Source organism: Electrona antarctica (assembly GCF_951216825.1).
Source record: "Electrona antarctica genome assembly, chromosome: 14".
In the NCBI taxonomy this organism is placed as follows: domain Eukaryota; kingdom Metazoa; phylum Chordata; class Actinopteri; order Myctophiformes; family Myctophidae; genus Electrona; species Electrona antarctica.
Genome location: NC_136795.1, coordinates 40,588,505 through 40,610,174, shown reverse-complemented (window position 1 = coordinate 40,610,174; position 21,670 = coordinate 40,588,505). Strand labels below are relative to the sequence as shown.

The 21,670-nt window shown below is 42.2% G+C and overlaps 1 protein-coding gene across 1 annotated transcript in view; it reads right to left on the bottom strand.

Moving 5' to 3' along the window:
- usp31 (ubiquitin specific peptidase 31) overlaps window positions 1-17,490 on the bottom strand; it is a 30,893-nt gene extending 13,403 nt beyond the window's left edge. The window contains exons 1-10 of the mRNA XM_079520446.1: window positions 16,182-17,490; window positions 15,442-15,576; window positions 13,886-13,980; window positions 13,465-13,557; window positions 10,104-10,239; window positions 8,816-8,963; window positions 8,198-8,378; window positions 6,773-6,884; window positions 5,157-5,251; window positions 2,411-2,488 (exon numbers count right to left, since the gene is read on the bottom strand). Coding sequence (XP_079376572.1) covers window positions 2,411-2,488; window positions 5,157-5,251; window positions 6,773-6,884; window positions 8,198-8,378; window positions 8,816-8,963; window positions 10,104-10,239; window positions 13,465-13,557; window positions 13,886-13,980; window positions 15,442-15,576; window positions 16,182-16,724 — 1,616 coding nt within the window. The 5' untranslated portion in view covers window positions 16,725-17,490. The remainder of the gene's footprint in view (window positions 1-2,410; window positions 2,489-5,156; window positions 5,252-6,772; window positions 6,885-8,197; window positions 8,379-8,815; window positions 8,964-10,103; window positions 10,240-13,464; window positions 13,558-13,885; window positions 13,981-15,441; window positions 15,577-16,181) is intronic.
- Between the last annotated feature and the right edge of the window lie 4,180 nt (window positions 17,491-21,670).

Sequence of the window (21,670 nt, the reverse complement as noted above, 5' to 3'; positions counted from 1 at the left end):
CGCTATGAGCTTGTAGATCTGCTATTTTTAAATAGATAAAGCATAACATAATGCTTAAAACACCAAAAAGGGTTCCCGCCCAATTCTACTCCAAAGGTGTTCGACGGGGTTGAGATCATTGACTCGGTGCACTCTCTGATCTCATTTCTGTGTGGGTCGTTTCACCTTTTATGTCAGTCCCAGACACACCCCATATTCATGTTCAGTTTGCCAAGTTGGCTGCCAACATTAGTGAGGGGGGGTCAATTGAGGCAGATGCACAAAGCCAACGGAAATTGGGGCTTTTTCAGACAGGATGGCCGGTTTTGACTGACCGTCCAGAGCCGAGGATGTTGTACTGTATCACTGTTTAATGTCTAAGTAACAGGAATTAAAGTCTCATTTATTCTTTGGTATGACCCCGGCCGACGTCCCAGTCTCTGGGCGGACAATCTTAACCACAAGGCCAGTGATGTTCATAATGTACTAATCAAATAAAGCCGGTCTATCGTGCTAATCTTTCACTTTACCATGGACGATAATCCTTAAAGAAAAGGACTTTGCGTTTCTGTGGTGTGCAGCACCTCCCAGACGTATGTATAGGTGTTTTGTACTATTTAACCTACAGTATCTATCTTTTTTTAAAGCATAAGATGGTCCTCCAAAATGGAGAAGTGGTTAATTATTAATCTGTTCCTTTTCTTACCTCTCCATTCTCACAAACCTCTTCTCAGAACCAATATCAATTTCTCCACCACTTGACTCGTGTTCTGCTTCTGAATCAATGTTTTCTGGTTCCCTTTTATTACTTCATATCTTAAATTAGCGCAGCCCTTCCTGCACCTGTCTCTAGTTCCTGCCTCTCAAGTCTCTCCTTCTCTCTCTCTCTCCTCATGTCTTCCTTCCTTCTCTCTCTCCCCTCATGTCTTCCTTCCTTCTCTCTCTCCCCTCATGTCTTCCTTCCTTCTCTCTCTCTCTCCTCATGTCTTCCTTCCTTCTCTCTCTCTCCTCATGTCTTCCTTCTCTCTCTCCTCATGTCTTCCTTCCTTCTCTCTCTCTCCTCATGTCTTCCTTCTCTCTCCCCTCATGTCTTCCTTCCTTCTCTCTCTCCCCTCATGTCTTCCTTCCTTCTCTCTCTCTCCTCATGTCTTCCTTCCTTCTCTCTCTCTCTCCTCATGTCTTCCTTCTCTCTCTCCTCATGTCTTCCTTCCTTCTCTCTCTCCCCTCATGTCTTCCTTCTCTCTCTCCTCATGTCTTCCTTCCTTCTCTCTCTCCCCTCATGTCTTCCTTCCTTCTCTCTCTCCCCTCATGTCTTCCTTCCTTCTCTCTCTCTCCTCATGTCTTCCTTCCTTCTCTCTCTCTCTCCTCATGTCTTCCTTCTCTCTCTCCTCATGTCTTCCTTCCTTCTCTCTCTCCCCTCATGTCTTCCTTCCTTCTCTCTCCCCTCATGTCTTCCTTCCTTCTCTCTCTCTCCTCATGTCTTCCTTCCTTCTCTCTCTCTCCCCTCATATAACTATAACATCAAGCAGACTGTTGCCTGTTGTCACAAATAATATACGTGTAGTTGTACTGGTATAGGCTTAGATTTAATTATACAAATATTACATTAAGGACAGTTATGATGTCGTTTTCCTATAGTACATTTTAGCAGATTGCTATAACGGCAATGTGAACAAAAACATTCGTTACATACAGTATAAGGAATCTTTTGTCCAACAAACACTAATTTGGTGCAGCAAGTTTCACTGAATACCAAACAACTCGCCCCTTTACCAACACGCCCCCGCGAAATGTTTTAATGTAGTTAACAGTTAATTTAGTATTTCCCTCCCTATCTGAAATTATCTTGTATACAGATTTATTTGATTGTATAGTAGTCGATCTCTATACTATCATTTAGAAAGAACATGTCGCAGAGACGGTGACTGCTTAATTAACTTAATTTAGGACCTTCTAGCAGTTCATTTCGTTTTATCAAACACATTTCTTCCATGTAGCCCATGTTTTGTAATGGCATCATCATGCTATTATGCCCGTGGATATACAGAGTGAACTTAACAATGATAAATGAATATGATAATACCTTTTATATAATCACCAACATGAATTATGTTTGTTATTTACAGCTAGGTAGAGTAGTGGGGCGAGACCTGTTACCGTTTCACTTAGTCAAATCTTTCTTTAACCCGTTAAAACCAGGAAAGCGCCTGTGTCATTTTAGATTTGAGCTAATAAAGCATTATTTTATACTTTGGCTATTCAAAAATAGCAGATATACTGTACAAGCTCAAAGCACGTCACTTTGTGCCGCACTAGGAGCTTGTAGAACCGTCTTGAATGTGCTCTGCATTAGACTTGAACACAAACCAAACACATCGTGCACGTCACACCACAGGAATGCAGAGCTACAACATTAATGTGTTTGACTCACTATTCCTTGGTCTCCTTGTCCCACTCGACCACGATCTTGACATGCGGGGGCCCCCCTTGTCCGCACGACTTGTACGCTCTGTGAAGAAGGACTCGTCAGAACAGCAGAGCAAGCCGGCTAAACCAGTGGTTCCCAAAGTGGGGTACGGGGACCCCCAGGGGTCCATGAGGGAGTTCCAGGGGGTCCCTAGCTAAATGATAGTTTGGAACCAAATGGACCCTTATGGGTCTGCAACTCTGAGAGTGTACAGATGGAACCAAATGGACCCGTAACGTTGATTTTACAATATCAATTGGGGTCTCAGAGATAGAAATGCCATTATATGGGGGTCCGTAGACTAATGCATGTCAAACTGGGGGTCCTTGAAATTAAACGGGTTGAGAATCACTGCTAGAGCCGTAAAATTCTTCTCTTATGGAGGCGACAGGATGTCCCTGGCATATGTCTTCAAATGGGGGTCCACGGCCTAATTAGTATCAATTTGGGGGTTGCACAGAACCGTAAATAGACGAAGCTTACTGTATATACTGTGTTATGTCATGTGAGATGTGAGAGGCGTTCTTTTTTGAGGGGCTCCTATGCCCAGCTTTGTCTGTTTGTGTGACTTTTAGCGATGATTTGATTGGCTGATCACCCCATAGCGATAATTTGATTGGATGAGCAAAGTACACATTGAGGATAAAATCTGAGGGAAGAAATTTGAAGACGCCTTATTGTGATTGGCCGGAATGACAGAAAAATGAGGACGCCAATTGTGATTTTACCGGAATGTGATGATGTATAATGATAAGAGCGCTCCTCACTTCACACAAGTGTGACGTTTTAATGTGATTATGGATTGATTAGATTACAATGATAATCATACATTAAAAATGTTTTACAGCAAAATCAAAACGGATGAAAAAGAAAATACAAAAATCGAAAACAACAAATGAGCAGCGATATCTTTTAACTAGCATCTCATAAGACGCTAGGTCAAAAGGTGGGCTTTCAGTTGACACTTAAAGATGTTGACTGTGTTTAATGGCTCCCTTATTTCTTGAGGTACTGTGTTGTGTGTTCCCCCGATTTTCTTCTGGGAATTAACTGTAATCTCTAATAGACCTTCCCAAGAAGATCCAAGTACTCTCGGGGGCCTATATATATTAACCCATTTAGGCCTGACGTCGAAATTTAAAATCCTGACAGTTTTCTGAAAAACCTTATTAGTGGTGCTCAATATTTCATATGAAGGACCGCAAAGATTATATGTAATATGCCTCCGCTCATCATCTGAAAATATGTTGTTAAAATGTTCACCCTGTAACAATATATATTCAAAGATTTGAGGCACATTTTCACGATTTTTCAAAAATAGCAGACCTACAAGTTCATAGCGCGGCACTCGGTGCCGCGCTATGAGCTTGTAGATCTGCTATTTTTCAATAGCTAAAGTATAACATAATGCTCAAAACACCAAAAGGGGTTCCCGCCCAAAATGGGTTAATGAGTGCATGGGGCCAAACCATGTAGTGCTTTAAAAAGAAGAAGTGACATTTTAAATGGATATTTCTTCACAGCCCGAGAGGATATTCATAACAACATCGTGACCCAGGTCCCAGGTGAAAACCAACAACTGTGTTATGAGCCATTTGGTGGCCATTTAAGCGTCAAAAAAAAGTGTCAGGGAATCAAATTCGTGTCGAGGCATGTCAACAAACTGGAGCAGGAGAGGTGGTCCTCTGTCAGGGCATGTACAGTATGTAGAAGAGATGTGGCTAGAGGGGTGCGTTGCGTAACCACCGTGCAACAACAGACCTGGGAAAAGAGTTGGTACAGTAGAGATATACAGTAAGGCAACCTGTGGGTCGGGACCCCGGAGATGACAGTGACCTAAAGTGACACTTTAAGGACTTTCAGGGCTTGTTAATACTTCAAAAAAAATCACACCCGTGTGAACTGAGTGGTGCAACAGTGACGTCACACACTAACCATAGCAACCATGCTCCTTTTTTTGAGTGGACAGGTACACGAACATACAGACAAAGCTGGTTGTTGGAGTGGTTTGCACTTTGCACCACTCAAAAGAAAGAAAAGAAAAAGACCATTACTGCATCAAAGGTAATCCACAAACTACTATAAAAACTGGCCAAATAATATACCAAATCACACTCGTGTGAAGTGGGGCACCTGGTAAGGTTTGTTTAAAGTGCTGTAAACAAACATTAAAAGTCCATAGACTTGGCTTCCACATGACGTCACGTTTAGTGCTCTAAGCAAACATTAAAAGGTCCATAGACTTGGTTGCCATATGACGGTGGAGGGGCTAGCACCCTTCCAAAATAGGCAAAAGATTTGAAAATAGGCTGTGTTCACAATATGTATCTGTCGAACCGAAACTTGAATGCCTCAACACTCCTACATTCCAAGTGCTTAACAGGGTGGGGAGGTGGGGGGGGGGTGTATAGAGACAATACACCATAAATAAATACTGAAACCAGATATAATCATTAGGGAAGGTGTATGCATGTACTATGTGTACTATATGTAAACTCTTCATTTCCATTTTCCAGCCATTCATTCAGTTGCATAAAAAAAATAGTTCTCTTTTTTTTTTAATTTTTATTTGGGGACCCCCCAAAATAATTTGGCGACCCCCCCCCCCCCCCCCCCCCCCCCCCGAGGGGTCGCGACCCACGTGTTGAGAACCCCTGCATTAAGGTACATAGTTGACGCAGGAGAGTTAAAACAAAAGGGAAAGACAGACCTCTCCACGGTCGGGTGACACAGTGGTTGATCGTCTTGGGGAAGCAGGTATGTGATTCCAACAACACCGACCACTCTGAGACTGAAAGGTCCCACCTAGAGTAGAGAGACAGACACGGTGTTAACAGTAGACCCTCCAGTGTTTGTCAGACACCGGCAAATCACAACAATGGACCTGCATCACTTAACCCATTTTGACCTGAGATCAGATTCTAAAAATGTCTGTTTGAAAATGACAGTTTTCTGAAAAAGCTATGTTTCTATGTCAGTGGTTCTTCGATTTTTCAAAAATAGCAGACCCACAAGCTCGTAGCGCGCCACTCGGTGGCGCGCTATGAGCTTGTAGATCTGCTAAAGCATAACATAATGCTAACACCAAAAGGTGTTCCCGGCCCAAAATGGGTTAATGGTGTGTGAGGAATTAATAGCATCTTTAGCATTATCTAATGTGCGCTGGCCGGGGCAGTATGCCCACAGAAAGTGCTTTGAGGATATATTATGCAGTGGAGAGAGAGAGAGAGAGACAGAGAGAGATGGGTAAAGGGAACGGTTAATGTATTGTACCATTAACCAATTTTGGGTGGGAACCCCTTTTGGTGTTAGCATTATGCTATGCTCAAAAATAGCAGATCTACAAGCTCATAGCGCGCCACCGAGTGGCGCGCTACGAGCTTGTAGGTCTGCTATTTTTGAAAAATCGAAGAACGACTGACATAGAAACATAGCTTTTTCAGAAAACTGTCAGGATGTAGAAGACATTTTTAGAATCTGATCTCAGGTCAAAATGGGTTAAGGAATCGGTAAATTGACGTCATGAAGGAATCTGTAAAATCCTAAAAAGGTTCACACTAGCCCCTAACACTGGAGGGACACTTAAGGCGTAATAATATGAGAGTAGCTGCACCGCACAGTCACCCCATCAACCTTTCTGCAAGAGGCATTTCATGCTGCCCCACCCAGAATGTCTCGTTTGTGCAAGATGAGAAGGCACCCAACCAGCCACCCCTTCACCCCATCTGCAAATATAATACCCGTATATCTTACTGCGACATTTCATTTTGAATATCCTTTGTTATTAACACATTTTGTGCCCAAAACGTCTGTGGACGTCCTGGGTATTACCGCACGTGCATAGCCCAAGACGTCTGTGGACGTCTTTGAAAAAGAAAATATATATATATATATATATATTTTTTTTTTTTTTCTTCTTTTTTTTTTTTTAATTAAAAAACAATCAGAAAAATCAAAACACTTTTTTTTCTTTTTTTTTTAACACGTGGTGCCAAAGTTTGTGTTTTCGCCATTGAGAATGCATTTGGCATTTAAATTAAATAACTCAGAAACTATAAAACATTTCAAAGTAAAAGGTTCCAGCATGTGTCTCCACAGTCAGCTGAATTATAAAAAATGTGAATGGATTTTCTAGGTGAAAGTGATTTTAAGCAGTTTTGCGTGGGCTCTCAATGTGTTAAGCAACTGGGTGCAGATAGAAGCTCTTTGTATTGGTTAAAATAATTAGAATACAACTGAAATAGTGAGGCTTGTTTGCATTTACTGTGATGAATTGTTTAATCCGTGTTCCTGCATAAGGCCAGGACTGCCCCGTCCTGGTGTTACCTGAATGTAGACTCCAGGCCTCAGGAGATGACGCATCTTCTCCAAGATCTCTTTCTGCAGGGCGTCCCAGCTCACCGTGCGCTCCATGTACAGCACAAATGGCAGTCCAAATCTGAAACGACATCGTGGTCTTAGGTAAGTTAAGGCCCGTTAATCACTTTAACCCTGGTGTCCCTATTTTAGGAAAATTTACACATTTGTTATTTATTTTAGAAAATAGTCAAACATAGCAGATTTGCAAGCTCACAGCTTGTAGATTGAAACTTTCGCTGTAATATAAGGCATAAGTGGTTAACGGATATTAATACCTGTAGAAAATCAGGAGCATTTTATGAGTTATTGAAACCCTTGGAATAGGCCTATCTCACAGCCCCCTTTCCACGCCCACTTCCGGTAGATAGTGGTGTCATTTAACATTAGGCATTTACACTTTTTTTCTCTGGAGAATCTAAGTACATTTTCTAATGTTAAAATGTCAAAGACCGATAATAATATGAAGAAAACACAATGGTATAACAACTCAAATAAGTAGAATAAACCTTACCTTTACAAAACGGTAGTTTGTGGCTTGTGAAAATACCTCTTTTAACACATTGAGAGCCCACACAAAAAATAACACCACTATCTCCAAAAGGGGGCGTAAAAAGGGGGCGGGGAAATGCTGTGAGATAGGCCTATAGGAAAATACATGAAAAAGATTGGCATGCTACTTTGATCGTCCACTTTGAGACTTGTTACTTGAATATTTCAATCTTATGAACATGCAACTAAAACAAAAAAGTATAAGTGAGCCTAGTGAGGCGTGAATTAATTTGGTTATAGAGAGATCTTCTGACACTCAAGAATTGTTCAAACAAATCGGAAATCCTTTTTCCCCACAGTGGTAGAGGATATTTGGTGGTTGGTCTGAAATGGATACATAGACAGACACGATGTAATTCAATTCATGGCGCTTGGGTCCATAGCTAATTGAGAGAGAGAGAGATTTGTGCAGCCTTATTTTTAGCTTGCACAATACCTGATGAAACCAAATTAGTGACGGAGTTGCAGTTTGTCATAGACCAGCAGCCACAGTAACACAGCAGCCAGACTGTCACATGTCAGACAATCACATACAGTGCACAGCAAAAGGCATGACTAAACCTTTGGACTGAGGTTTGTAATCAAGGAAAAAGGCAAAAATATGCTTCTCTGTTTGACTGATGACTATGGAGGCAGCAATACAATTGCAGCATTTCAGTCCAAAGACATGTTTCGCCAGAGGGACAAAAAAAAAGTGTATTCTGAAATGTGAATACAGTCTCCTCGTCCTCACAGAACAGCTTATTTTTTTCCCGACTGGATGCCATCCAAACCCATGCTGAGTCAAACACTGGGGTCCACTGGGGGGACAGACAGTGACTGCTCGGAGAGATGCGACAGTACCTCCGTCCTTGGTGTCCGGTGCAGGCTCGGTTGCAGACCAAGAGAATAATCTTCTCTGGTCCCACGTTCTTGTTGGGCGACGCCGTGACGGGCGTCATCGCCCCCTGCATGAACGATGGCGTCCTGCCCAGTTCGTTCACATACTTCAAGTTGTTCTGGTTCAAGTTCGCGAGGAGGCTTCCTGAGTGATAAGAGATAAAACAGGCTTTGATACTTTGACCAGTGCCAATACATAATTTAAAGGTATATTCAGTGATTTGACTTAATTCAAATATCACTTATTTTGTCTTTTTTTCTGGATAATCCTCCCTACTATAGAGTGTGCTGACCATATAAGGAGTTCCTCCCTGTCCCCAGTGAGCCCCTGGGGTCAAAAAACCCTAGTTTCAGTTTTGGTGGCGGGTGGCAAAGCCTTCATCCAATCAGGATGAGAGGGGCCTTCCTCCAATCATGACCGAGTGGGGGCGGGCTTTGGTGTACATGCTGTTGGCCAGTTGCACTTCCCCCCACTGTAGAGCGTGCATGTGAACATTTTGTTACCGGGGCGGACTGGGTGGTTTTCCAAATCACCCAAATCACTGAATGCTCCTTTAAGTGTAATATTGATGCAGCAGAAACCTCTTTTGGTGCGAATGCCCTCCAGTCGGAAAGTCTCCGGCGTCTCAAAGGCAAAGATGGAGTCGCTCTCCTGGATGATGTCGAGGTCGTCGTCGTCGTCACAAAAGGAGCGATGAAAACCGTCGTAGTACATTTCGGTCAGAACAAACTGAAAAGGGGGAGAAAGCAAACGGGTCAAGGCCACATTTAACACGTTATATTTGGGGGCTCTTATGTTCAACAGTTATCGATGGCTTGCAGATTTGAAATATTTTGATTTGTAGAGCCAGGAGGGTATCCTCCACCTCCAGCAGGTGCATCTCTACATTTTTGGAGGTAGGGAGTTACAAATTGACACACTTGACTACTATGCATGCTTCCCTGCATTTCATTTTGATTCCAAGTGTGTGTATAGTATACAAGTATATACTGTACATAGACATAGTACAGACTAGTGCTGCACAATTAATGTAAAAAAAGATCTAGATCTAGATTCAAACACCTATGTGATCTCAATTCTAGATTTGAGCAAGAATCGTGCAGCACTAGTTGGCTGTCCAATTAATGTTGAGTTACTCGTATGCTATTGCTACAAGAGAGAGACTTTAAGAGAGGATTAAGTCAAGCACTTTGATGTTGTCCGTTTAAAGCCACAGTAGTTGGCTCCAGGTGCCACATTTTGAACGTAGTAATGTTCAGCAACTACAGACAAAAAGACAATAAATATTTTCACGGGGGAAAAAAAGAGAAATCGTGCAGCACTAGTAAAGACAGACAGACAGACAGCCAAAATAATATACAACCAAACACTGTTTGTTCACAGGCATTGCCTATGGCAGGGGTTCTCAACGTTTTTGGCCGGGGACCCCCGGAAATGCTTTGGCAATGTCTCGGGACCCCCGCCCCGCCCCGACCCCCAATATAAATTGACTGCAATAACCTTAAACCATTTTGGTGTTTTAAGCATTGTTATAATTTAGCTATTGAAAAATAGCAGATCTACAAGCTCATAGCGCGCCACCGAGTGGCGCGCTACGAGCTTGTAGATCTGCTATTTTTAAAAAATCGTGAAAATAAAAATTAAAAAAAGATCTTTTTTTTTTTTTGAAAATAATTTGGGGACCCCCTAAAATAATTTGGCGACCCCCCGAGGGGTCGCGACCCACGGGTTGAGAACCCCTGGCCTATGGAGTGTCTGCACCGAGGTCTGTATCCTTCCTGGCTGTGGGAATGCTGAACTAACACTGCGTGTAACCCAGTATCACTGCAGCGTGACTAGATAAAGAGGGGTTGGGGGAAAAAAAGGCACCTGGTCCATGGGGATCTTGGTCTCACGTGACACAGCGTCTCTCAGCCGGTAGACCGTGCTGTTCAGAGGCACCGCCACTCCGATCCTCATGCAATGGGAGTACTTCCCCTGGTAGACAACAGTCACATACAGGGGCCTGGGGGGGGACAGAGTTAATACTTTATTTTAATACTTTATTTTAATCAGCCTTTGAAATGAATGCAGTCTGTGCGGACCAATCCCCACGCAGGGACAGGAGGCGACATCCTTATGTAATTTGGAAACGGAATCTGATTGCGAGCCAACTCCGGGAGTCTTTTCAGTCTCGTTTCTCTCAGTTGACATGATTAGAACCTACAACAAAGCAAATCAGCAGACTGTATACATTTTCGAAAGTGGACCTTCATATGAATGGGGCACTATCACACAGTTATATAAGTCACTAATGTGTTACCTTGGTGCCAAATGCTGCCTGTAACAATAGCACTGAACCTCAAAAGTGCGAGTGATGCTCTTTAATTATAGTGCCTCCACATGGCTAACTGGGGTAACAGGCCTATTTGTGGGTAAACGAATAATAGGCACATAATGTTATAATAATGATTATATACTAATAAGATTAAGATGATGATGATATTTAACCCATTTTGACCTGAGATCAGATTCTAAAAATGTCTTCTACATCCTGACAGTTTTCTGAAAAAGCTACGTTTCTATGTCAGTCGTTCTTCGATTTTTCAAAAATAGCAGCTTGTAGATCTGCTATTTTTCAATAGCTAAAGCATAACATAATGCTAACACCAAAAGGGGTTCCCGCCCAAAATGGGTTAAGTTTTGAAATGTCAAGTCACATTTCTCTTCTGCAGCTTATTATTATTATTATTATTATTATTATTATTATTGTGTTCTTTACAGCTTAATGTCTTCTTTTCTCATAGCCTAATTAAAAAAGCAACCTAATGAAAGAATATGGCAATGGAGAGAAATCAGAGCCATTTTCAATGCATCATTGTGTCATTTAGCAGAATTGCTCGAGGAGTATTATAGTGACATGAACTGTATAATGTGGTGCAACTCATCATTTGCCCTCATCACTTTAGTCTTTAACCTATTCTGGGCGGGAACCCCTTTTGGTGTTAGCATTATGTTATGCTTTAGCTATTGAAAAATAGCAGATCTACAAGCTCATAGCGCGCCACTGAGTGGCGCGCTACGAGCTTGTAGGTCTGCTATTTTTGAAAAATCGAAGAACGACTGACATAGAAACATAGCTTTTTCAGAAAACTGTCAGAATGTAGAAGACATTTTTAGAATCTGATCTCAGGCCTAAATGGGTTAATTAGCCATGGGGGCGCGATGAAGAACAATAATCTGTCCTGAGCCAGTAGCGTACGGTCTTAAATGTCATCACTGTGACGTGCCATGACGGCAGTGAGCTCTCAACCTTCACTGCTGCTGTTACACGGTCAGCGTGACATTCATTCTTTCTTTAGCCTGCACCACTCATGTCACACCATCTTTTCGATGCTCAGAACAAACCTGCCAGGCCTACAGCTCGAGTAAGAACAGGATTTTTTTTTTATACATAAGATAGAACGCAAATATGTGAATATTGGTATACACTGCTTCAATTGTGTAAACTTTGGCACCAGAACCTGTTTTGTGCATCTGACCTGAATAAACTAGGCCGAGTTTCCCAAAAACCATTGAGAGTACAAACGCCCTCCTTACATACTAAATAAATGAACGATCGAAAAATGTCTCAGCGAATATTTCACATCCAACTATTCATTTGGTGATGCCTCGTTCAAAGAGGTTGATGCTTTTAATCACTGTGAAAATTGATCTCGTTTAACCCATTCTGGGCGGGAACCCCTTTTGGTGTTAGCATTATGTTATGCTTTAGCTATTGAAAAATAGCAGATCTACAAGCTCATAGCGCGCCACCGAGTGGCGCGCTACGAGCTTGTAAGTCTGCTATTTTTGAAAAATCGAAGAACCACTGACATAGAAACATAGCTTTTTCAGAAAACTGTCAGGATGTAGAAGACATTTATAGAATCTGATCTCAGGTCAAAATGGGTTAATGTTTTATTGCTGCGGCGGAATATTTGTGTTTTGTGCGCATGATGTACTCATGACACAAACACCAGTTTGAATTCATGTGAATTCATGATCCCACACAACACTCCCGCAGTGAAAGGGCCGTCTATCACTCTTTTATTCATGAAGGGAGGAAATGTAAGATTAGTATAAAACTGCTTTTGAGAAGATCAGTGCTGGTTGTTTAAAATAATTCAGCGCCAATAGCTTTCAGACCAGTTTCAAATCAATTAACCACACCACAATCTATTTTAAGGCAGCGTAAAAAATATTACAAATCATTGATAAACATGCTGAATGTTGGCTAACGACAAAAAGGTACTAAAGACTCAACCTGATCTCACAGAAATACGTAGATATGTACAGAATTGCAATTCCCTACATACACGACTAGAAAACCCCAAAATATGTACATATGACACTGAAATCCTCCCCATAGACAATGACGGAGGGGCGCCGTCTCTACCGAACTTGAGCCACGGGACGGGAGACGCCACCGAGCGGCCTTGAGTTGCCGTGTTGAGCGTTGCGAAGTTCGGTAGAGCCGACTCAGCCCCGTCCGAGTTGTAACCCGATATGGACAGAATAGTAAATAATGTCAAACCCGAACCCACCCAGCCCGAACCAGCCACGGGGAAATAGCACTTACGTACTAGTGAGAGCCACGCCTCCGTCGCGGTCAAAACAGTAGTAGTGTCATGTGTACGGAGTTGGGGGTTTTCTAGTCGTGTATGTACGGAATTGCAATTCTGTACATAATCTGCAACTGAAGACCCTTGCCATTGGCCAAAATCCTTAATTTCAGTATCTTTCAAGTCTAACAGGAACATTTTTTAATAGGGCTTAGGTGGTAAAATGAAATGACGTCTTTCTCCCCAGTAATGGGTCGTCTAGAACAGGGGTTCTCAACGTTTTTGGCCGGGGACCCCCGGAAATGCTTTGGCAATGTCTCGGGACCCCCACCCCGCCCCCTCCCGACACCCAATATAAATTGACTGCTACAATAACCTTAATAATAGAGACAATACACCATAAATAAATACTGAAACCAGATATAATCATTATGGAAAGTGTATGCATGTACCATGTGTAGTTGTGTACTATGTAAACTCTCTTTCTTTTTCTTTTTTTAATAATTTGGCGACTTCCCGAGGGGTCGCGACCCACGGGTTGAGAACCCCTGGTCTAGAACTCTCCAAAAGCATGATTGGACCCAGAGTTCTGAGAGCACGGATCATTCACTATTAGGTCCCACATTGGAGTGAAGGGCATCACTCACCTTGTGTGTGGTAATGGGATGGGTAAGGAGATGCACAGGAAAGGGTCAAAGGTATTGCTCTGCTTCTGGCAGTGCGGGCAAGTGAGTGAAGACCTGTTGGAGAAACAAAGTGGAACCTCACCATGTTGGCAGAGAGAGAGAGATTTAACCCATTTAGGCCTGACGTCGAAATTAAAAAAACGTTCGCTCTGAAAGAATATATATTCAAAGATTTGTGCCGCATTTTCATGATTTTTCAAAAATAGCAGACCTACAAGCTCGTAGCGCGCCACTCGGTGGCGCGCTATGAGCTTGTAGATCTGCTATTTTTCAATAGCTAAACTGTAACATAATGCTTAGTTAAAACACCAAAAGGGGTTCCCGCCCAGAATGGGTTAACAAGGCCAGAATACTATTTTTCTGTTGAGGGGAAACAACTCACCTGTACTGTGCCTGAAACAGTTCTTGCACAAATGACCCAGCAGAGAGGGTAGGAGATGGTCCCTCCAGGCTTCGGGCATCCTCTTCCACAGGCGGCTAAAGGATTAAGAAAAGAAAATTAGATTTTGTGTAAAAGGCAGCGTTCGTATGAGCCAGTTATGCTGATGCAAGATGCAGAAGTTATAGTGGAAAAACATGAAGACATTCAATACGCATTTGTATGTGAGTCCGAGAGCCGTTTGGTTTCTGTCCCAGTGAGGAATGGAAAGTTGTGGTTGCTCTCTGTCAACCAGCAAATATAAACCTCCCAGATTTATAGGCCAAAAACTACAAAGGGCCCCCTATTATCTGACATTTGATCCAAACCACATTAGTTGACAGAGACACATAGGCCTGTTGCCACTCCTATGGGCCGGGGCAGCGTCAGTCAGCGGGGAGGGTTGAATGGGACGAGTTGGACGGAGGTGCGGTGTCCTTCCGGTAGGGGCTCCTAACTGTCAATCGGAGTCCAACACCAGTCATAACAAGTTTTACTGGCATAACGACTAAATTGAAGGGGGAAAGGGGGTAAAAATTCTTCTTGCATCATCAGACCTATTTTACCAAATTACATATGGTATACTCCCAAAATGTTGTCCCTTTGTTTTAGATGTGGTAGCAGAAGGCACTTTTTTTTCACTCTACTTGGCAGTGTAACAAGTTGCCATCCTTTTGGCAATGAATATGTGATGCATTATCAGCAATCCATGGGATAACATTTCCAAGAGATCCAGAAATATGCCTGTTGGGTAACTTTTCAAACTCTAATCTTACATGTTATCGGATTAATTTTACAGAAATCGTATTGTCTATCCCCGAAAAATGCATAGCAATGAATTAATTCTGAACAACTGCCTATCTGTCCGACACCGGCGGGCACTGCACTCACTCGGGTCGTCTGTGACGTGTTGTCAAATTTGAAGTCGGTCGGTCGAACGGTTGTCGAGATACGTGGATTACAGACGTACGTACAGTACATAGAGATTCCTCACATTTATTGTAAGATTTGCCATAAGCTAAGGTTGTTTTAGTCATTTCATTTTCTTTAATTACTAATTTAGGCAACACAAGCTAATCCTCTGAAACAAGGCGGTGTGAAGCTTATTCTCAATGTTCCTTTTCGCAAGCAAAACATTATTCATGAGAGCTACTGTGGGGACCACACCACACTAAATTAGCCCTACTTGTATACACTCAGTCCACCTTATATTCCAGAGACTCAGAAAGGCATTGGTAACATAATACAGCATGTGGCTTGGATTGCAATGTCTCCAGAATAGGGAGTCAATTTGAATCTGTCTACGACCTACCTCTGAAGTGCAAGAGAGTGACCAAGTCCACAGGACACATTGGGGCTGGGCGATAATCACGATTATTTCAAAATGTTGTCTTGATTAGAATTAATCGAAGTATATACTTTTTTTTTTTTTACAGTATGAAAAAGATTGCTTTTCAATTAATCGATTAACCCACATGAGCAAGATTAAGTGATTATTGGTTCTAAATCTCAGCCTATACCTTGATGGAGGGTTTGATGTTGGGGTTGACCGTGTTCAGGTCCTCATGCACTCTGTCCAGCAGCCACAGCAGAAACTCCTGGGCGTCATGCTGAGCATTCCCTCTGTACTGCAGGCAGCTTTTTGACACAGCATTCTGCAACAAAACAACATCATGCCCGCCACTCAAAACCACACTGCTTGTGATGTCAAAATGTCAGTACAATTTAACTTTTGTATTCGCAAGGCATTAGGCCAACGTTCAGCAGGGCAAGACCGTAACCACCACATGGACCCCCTCGTGTGTGTCAATTATTCTAGGGTGAACATTCGGTCAAAATAGCCGATCTACAACTTCACAATGTGTCTCATTGTGACTCACTGTGATCTTGTAGATCTGCCATTTTCACAGAGGATTTAGTGGAGGGTAATACTGGCAGACCTAGCCCCTTTCGGGGCCCTAGTTTACCTTTTCTGTATTCTTCACAATTACAGAAAAGGTAAACTAGGGTCCCAAAAGAGGCTATATGGCAGACCTAGTACGCCCGAGGTGAGAACTATATAATGTTTGTGTGTCAGTAGTATTTTGTCATAAGACATTTTTCTTATGACGTTTTTAACATTATAGCGGTAACTGTATTTGTGTTAACATTAATAAGATTATAATTTCCATATCCAACTATCACTATCAGCTTTGAAAGCAGTGAGTGCACAGGTTAATTTGGTCATACTTATCTTGACTCGTACTATACTCATACTTACTTTGAAATCTCTGCTATGCTGAGGGGTATATTCAAAAGTCCACAACGCACGTACAAGTCCAGATAGTTGCTCTGTCACTTCTCCACTGGCCGGGGCACCTTTCCTCTGTAGGTGTAGGCCTAAACCGTTTGGCTTTGGTCTATTCTCCTCGCCCATCTCCTCGGCCTTGTATTGCTCCAGAACCAGATACTCGGCGAAGAGCTCGGTGTTGCTTAGGCACTGCAGAATGGCATTCATGAAACAGGTGTTCCCGTGGTTCTTGAGACCTGACACCCCGGGCACCTTATCCCCGGGTAGGAAGACCCCGATGTCTCCATCCTCCACGCTAGTGGGCACATCTTTGTTACTTCCAGTCTTGGTGAAGGTGGTGAACCCCCCGTCATCCTTGTCGTCCTCTGGCACTTCGGACACAAAGTGAGACAGCGTCGACAGGGTCCTCAGCACCCTGCTCATAAAACTACTCACAGAGCGCACCGAACCCCGCCTAAAGAGCTTCTTGCTGAAGCTCGACTTCTTGTCCTTGCTTGCAGATTTACAAGACATGATTGCTGGCTGCTCCTCCGATCCGAAATTGCACAACAACCACCAAACAAACTCGCACAATATCACGAAGATGTCCTGTGCGGTATTATTATGAGAGCCATTGCTATCGGCTTGGCTTCTTCTGGTGGTCCATCATCATCATCGTCAACACGTTCAAATGAACTTAACGTTGGTGAAATGTTGCTGTTGTTGTTGTCAGTCAGTCAGTCTGTCAGACCCAGCAGATCGTGCACAGCTAGCTAACCTTGGCTAGAAACATCTCCATCAAGGTGGCTCGTTGCAAAACATGTAGCTGACTTTGCTTTTATTTGATCAACTTGCCAAGCAGTAACAACACATCGCTCACTGCAGCCACGCCAGTGACTAATATGCTGCAGCTGGGTAACATTGCCTGGCGTACAAACTAAGCGGCCCGTTCACACCGACGCCAGAATTCTTCTGTACTTGTTCTGCAGCATTGTTTTCGTACTCCAAAGTTACCTTATTATTGCCTGTATGTAAAACGCTGTGCCGCCCCGCGGCATCAATCAACACTGGCAGCTAGCAGCGTTAGCTACGATGCTAACGCTGCAATAACAACACCACTCACACACACACTCAGTCTTCTCTGTCTGTCCGCATAAAGGTCTCTCTGTATAAAATGATGAAAACTCGCCGCGATACGACACTGTGTCCTCCTCAATAGCCTGCAGCGGGACAAGAAATAATGCACAGATTTGGTTGACGTTCTAATGTTGACATGATTTTTTTTAAAGAGAGACATAAATCTGTCTGCTGGGCTAAAAGGATATCAAGTGGCAAAAAAAATAAAATAAAAACACGGTGCAGACGTCCGGTCTGAGAGTGGTATTTCAAAACAAGAGTCGCTTTGACAAACGTAACTCGTTCTAAAATAACAAAACAAACAGCCAAATCATCTTTTCAAACCGATACAATTCATTCACTTTATATGTGATGTGTCAATTTGTCAATTATATCATGACAAGCAGCTAAATAAAATAAATATTATCAATGCTTTAATTTTGACAAGGACGATTTGGTTTGGATGATTGATGATGTCTGATGTGCATTAACTACTTTTGACATTTAATCGGGAAATAAATTCCTTTTTTACCGATAAAAAAATCTAATTTTGGCCACCTCCGGTTGTACTGTTCACTAATTTGCTGCAGGGGGCAGCATGTCTTCAGAATTCATTCAATGTTGTGTATGGTTTCTCTTTAAATCTCAAAATCTTTTAAGATCCTGCAAAACAGCTGTATCAAGTATAAATGCTTTCCATTGCATTGAAATAATTTTCGGTAATATATTTTGGGGTCATAAACGCAGCAATCTATTCAAGATGACATGGCTTGGTTGCTTCCTGTCTATTTGGGAATGGGATAGGTATTTGGATAATAATTCATATAATGTCGATATAAATAGGCCTACAATCAACACATGAAAAATAAAACACATGTAAAAAGTTATTAAAACAAAAAAAAACATGCCCCTCTCACAACTGGAGTCTGGAGTCTCTCCTAGTTTGCATTCTCCTAAATAAATATGATGTAAAGCAACTGGCTGAGATATAGCCGCAGGGTACTTAATATGAGTAATATGAACAGCAGACTATCAGTGTCTGTGTTCCCTCTGAGTCCTTCAATTATTGAGAAGATGGAGTTCTGTTTGACAGTGCAGAGCGTGGTCATTAAGCAGAGTAAGATTTAGAGCAGAAAATGTTTTGTGTCAGTACCCCTCCCATTCTAAATGATTATTTTTTCCAAGATTCTATTCATTTTTTGAGAACCACTGGTTTAGAGAATTGGAAAATTCTTGAAAGAAAATGAGAAAGTGAGAACTAAGGAAGAGGTATTTAGTTTGCAGCTTCACAATGTTACCTGACATGTCTGAAACCTTCACTGCATATTATTTTCAGGCCTTGCAAATCTGCATTTCTATAGCACCTTTTATCATTAATTCTTTAAAAAGAGAGAAAGAAATTAAAGTGAGAGGAGGAGAGAGGACAGTTTGAAAGTTAGTTTCTATAGCTAATAAAATGTGTCATAGTTTGGCTTCACATTGTGTGCATGTGCTCATTTAGGCCTACTAGCGAATGAAACCTTCACAGCATATTCAGCCCTTGTAAATCTGCATTTCTATATCACCTTTTATCCAAAGCAGCTAACTGCAAGTAAGTGTGTACAGTGTAGTGTGTGTGTGTGTGTGTGTGTGTGTGTGTGTGTGTGTGTGTGTGTGTGTGTGTGTGTGTGTGTGTGTGTGTGTGTGTGTGTGTGTGTGTGTGTGTGTGTGTGTGTGTGTTACATTCTCCCATTCACACACAGTGGTACGAGGCAAGCAACCACAGAAGGTTGAGCACCAGGATGCTCAAGTATGCAGAGGGTGGTTTCAGTGTCTTGCTCAAGGATGCTTCGAAATGAAGCCATATGGATCGAGCGAGGAGCCATCCTGTGATTATCAACAAGACAGGGTCTTAGAGTGTAGTGCATGCATTGGTCAACCTTTGAGGGGACACATACAAATCTACAGGTAAACCCTGTATGGCTTGGCCATAGGCCACACCTTAAAATATTGTACAAAGTAGCTTAATGGTTAATGGTTAATGGTTAAATCCATGAATATTTTTCCCGGCCTTTTATTAGAATTCCTTAAGCTTAAATATATCTGATGATTTATGATTCTGTCCCTATTGGGACGTAACTTGAATGGCGTTGAGTTGGCTGAATCAGACATTGCCACGTTTGGAATGGCGACTCGCTTTTTGCGTCAGACCGCCAGGCATGCATCCGCTCTGTCATTGTGACAGTTTTTTGCCTAACTACTTCCTAACTTAATGTTAGGTAAATGGTAAATGGTAAATGGTGCATTTATATAGCGCCTTTATCCAAGGCGCTTTACATAGATTGTGCATTACATTCACCCATTCATACACCGATTGCGGCGGAAGCCATGCAAGGTACCAACCAGCACATCGGGAGCAATTTGGGGTTCAGTGTCTTGCCCAAGGACACTTCGACATGTAGACAGGAGGAGCCGGGATTCGAACCGCCGACCCATGGATCATTGGACGACCTGCTCTACCTCCTGAGCCACAGTCGCCCCTGTAGGCCCTGTAGTTTGTTCTCACCAAGTGTGTTCGGCAAGTGTGTTCCGCGAGAGTTGGGGGCGAGAGTTCAGCTGAAGCGGGGCGAGTGGTTCGCCGCTGGGGAAGACCGGTCCGCTTAAAAAATGAGGGTGATCGTGTTTTGGGGCGAGCATTCCAGTTACCTATATTGCACTGGTGTGGTGCAACATGTTGTTAACTTCAAAATAATTTCCTGTTGGATGACTACATCAAAATTAAGGCTTTAGAATTGTTTGCTTAAGTAATAATACATGAAAGGGAATGCTACGTGTATCAGCTCGTAGGCAGTATAGGCACAAGGCCGAAATCCGAAAGCCATATAAGCACTAGCCTGGCTAATAAGCCAGACTAATATCACACAACACTGTCGCGGTATATCAGTCTGGGCTGGCTCCACTTGGATTTCATTTCCCGGGGGGCGGGTTCAAACATTTTCTCTTTGACGCAATTGGTCAGAGCTACTGTCAGTCAAAAGTCTCAAGCATTGAACGTCACTGTACCAAAGCCCGCCCATATTGCATACCGTGTCCCGATTGGTCCGACCTGTTCTCGATTGTAGGAAAGAGGCGTGCTACTGAGCCTCGCCAGACCGAAATCCGCTGGTAGGCAACTTTTTTTTGCCAACGGCTGATTCGGTCTGGTTTATTAACCAGGCTATATAAGCACACCATTGTCAATATTGTGCCCAACCTCCAATGTATGGCTACTAATACTATACCACAGTTTCATTATGTAATTATATTTAGTTATTTACTATATGATTATAGAAATAAAATAAAATGATGTTACTATAACAGCAGCTGGTGGCCGTTGCTAGGTTACAGCCAGGTAAGGTAAATAAGGTTGACGCACTCATCATAGCATGCCTATATCAGCCAATGCGAGGTCAGAATTCACATCATTTAATTTTAAATGTGATGGTCTACTATACCTGGACACATCACGTTTTATTAACTCTGCCTTGACGTCTGCTTGATCTTAGAAAGAAAGAAGAAGAAAAAAAGGGTTCTGTGCCAATGACTATACCCCTGGTCAATATATTCATAGAATCTCATGAATTTATTACAATATATTTTATATACTGCATTTTATTGGTATAAGAAAAGCTAAATTGTCAAGTTCAATCACTCAACATCTGTTAGGTTTCGTTTAGGTTTTCCATTATTTAAAAAAAATATAGATTTTCTTATCCATGCATACTATATGGACGATTGATATTTGAAAGATTCTGTGTCAGAGACTCATCAAGCAGTTCAAGCCAGCTGGGGAAGTTGTGTCCATGGAAACAAAGCAGAGGGTCACACTGTATGCAGAAAAGCCTTCTGTTCCTTTTTTCTTTTTTAATTCTGACAAGCATGTCATAACAGACTATCAAAACAGAGTCTGATATTCTGTAGACTACTGCAGTGGGGGGAGGACCCGAGGATATTGCAAGTGCGCCCCCACATATTTGTCAAAACTCTAGAGTTTAATGATAATTAAAAAACATATACTGCATGCAAAAACAAAATTATAATTTCTTTCTTTAAAACCTTGAAAATGAGTTTTCAGTGTGATACTGCTAAATAAGAACTTGAATTACACTATGTTAACTCCATTTATCCAAGCCAGAACACAATCGATTGATTGATTGATCAATCATCATTCATCAACATTTTCTGAAAATGCACCCATCTAACATAACAATAACATATAAATCAGTAGTTCCCAACCTATTCTGGATCAATAAGGCTCACTTTGAAATCTCAGTATTCGTGGCCCATCCATATGACCACGCACTTAACATGTATTTTTTTGCAAACCATTTTTTCACCCAGTGTCA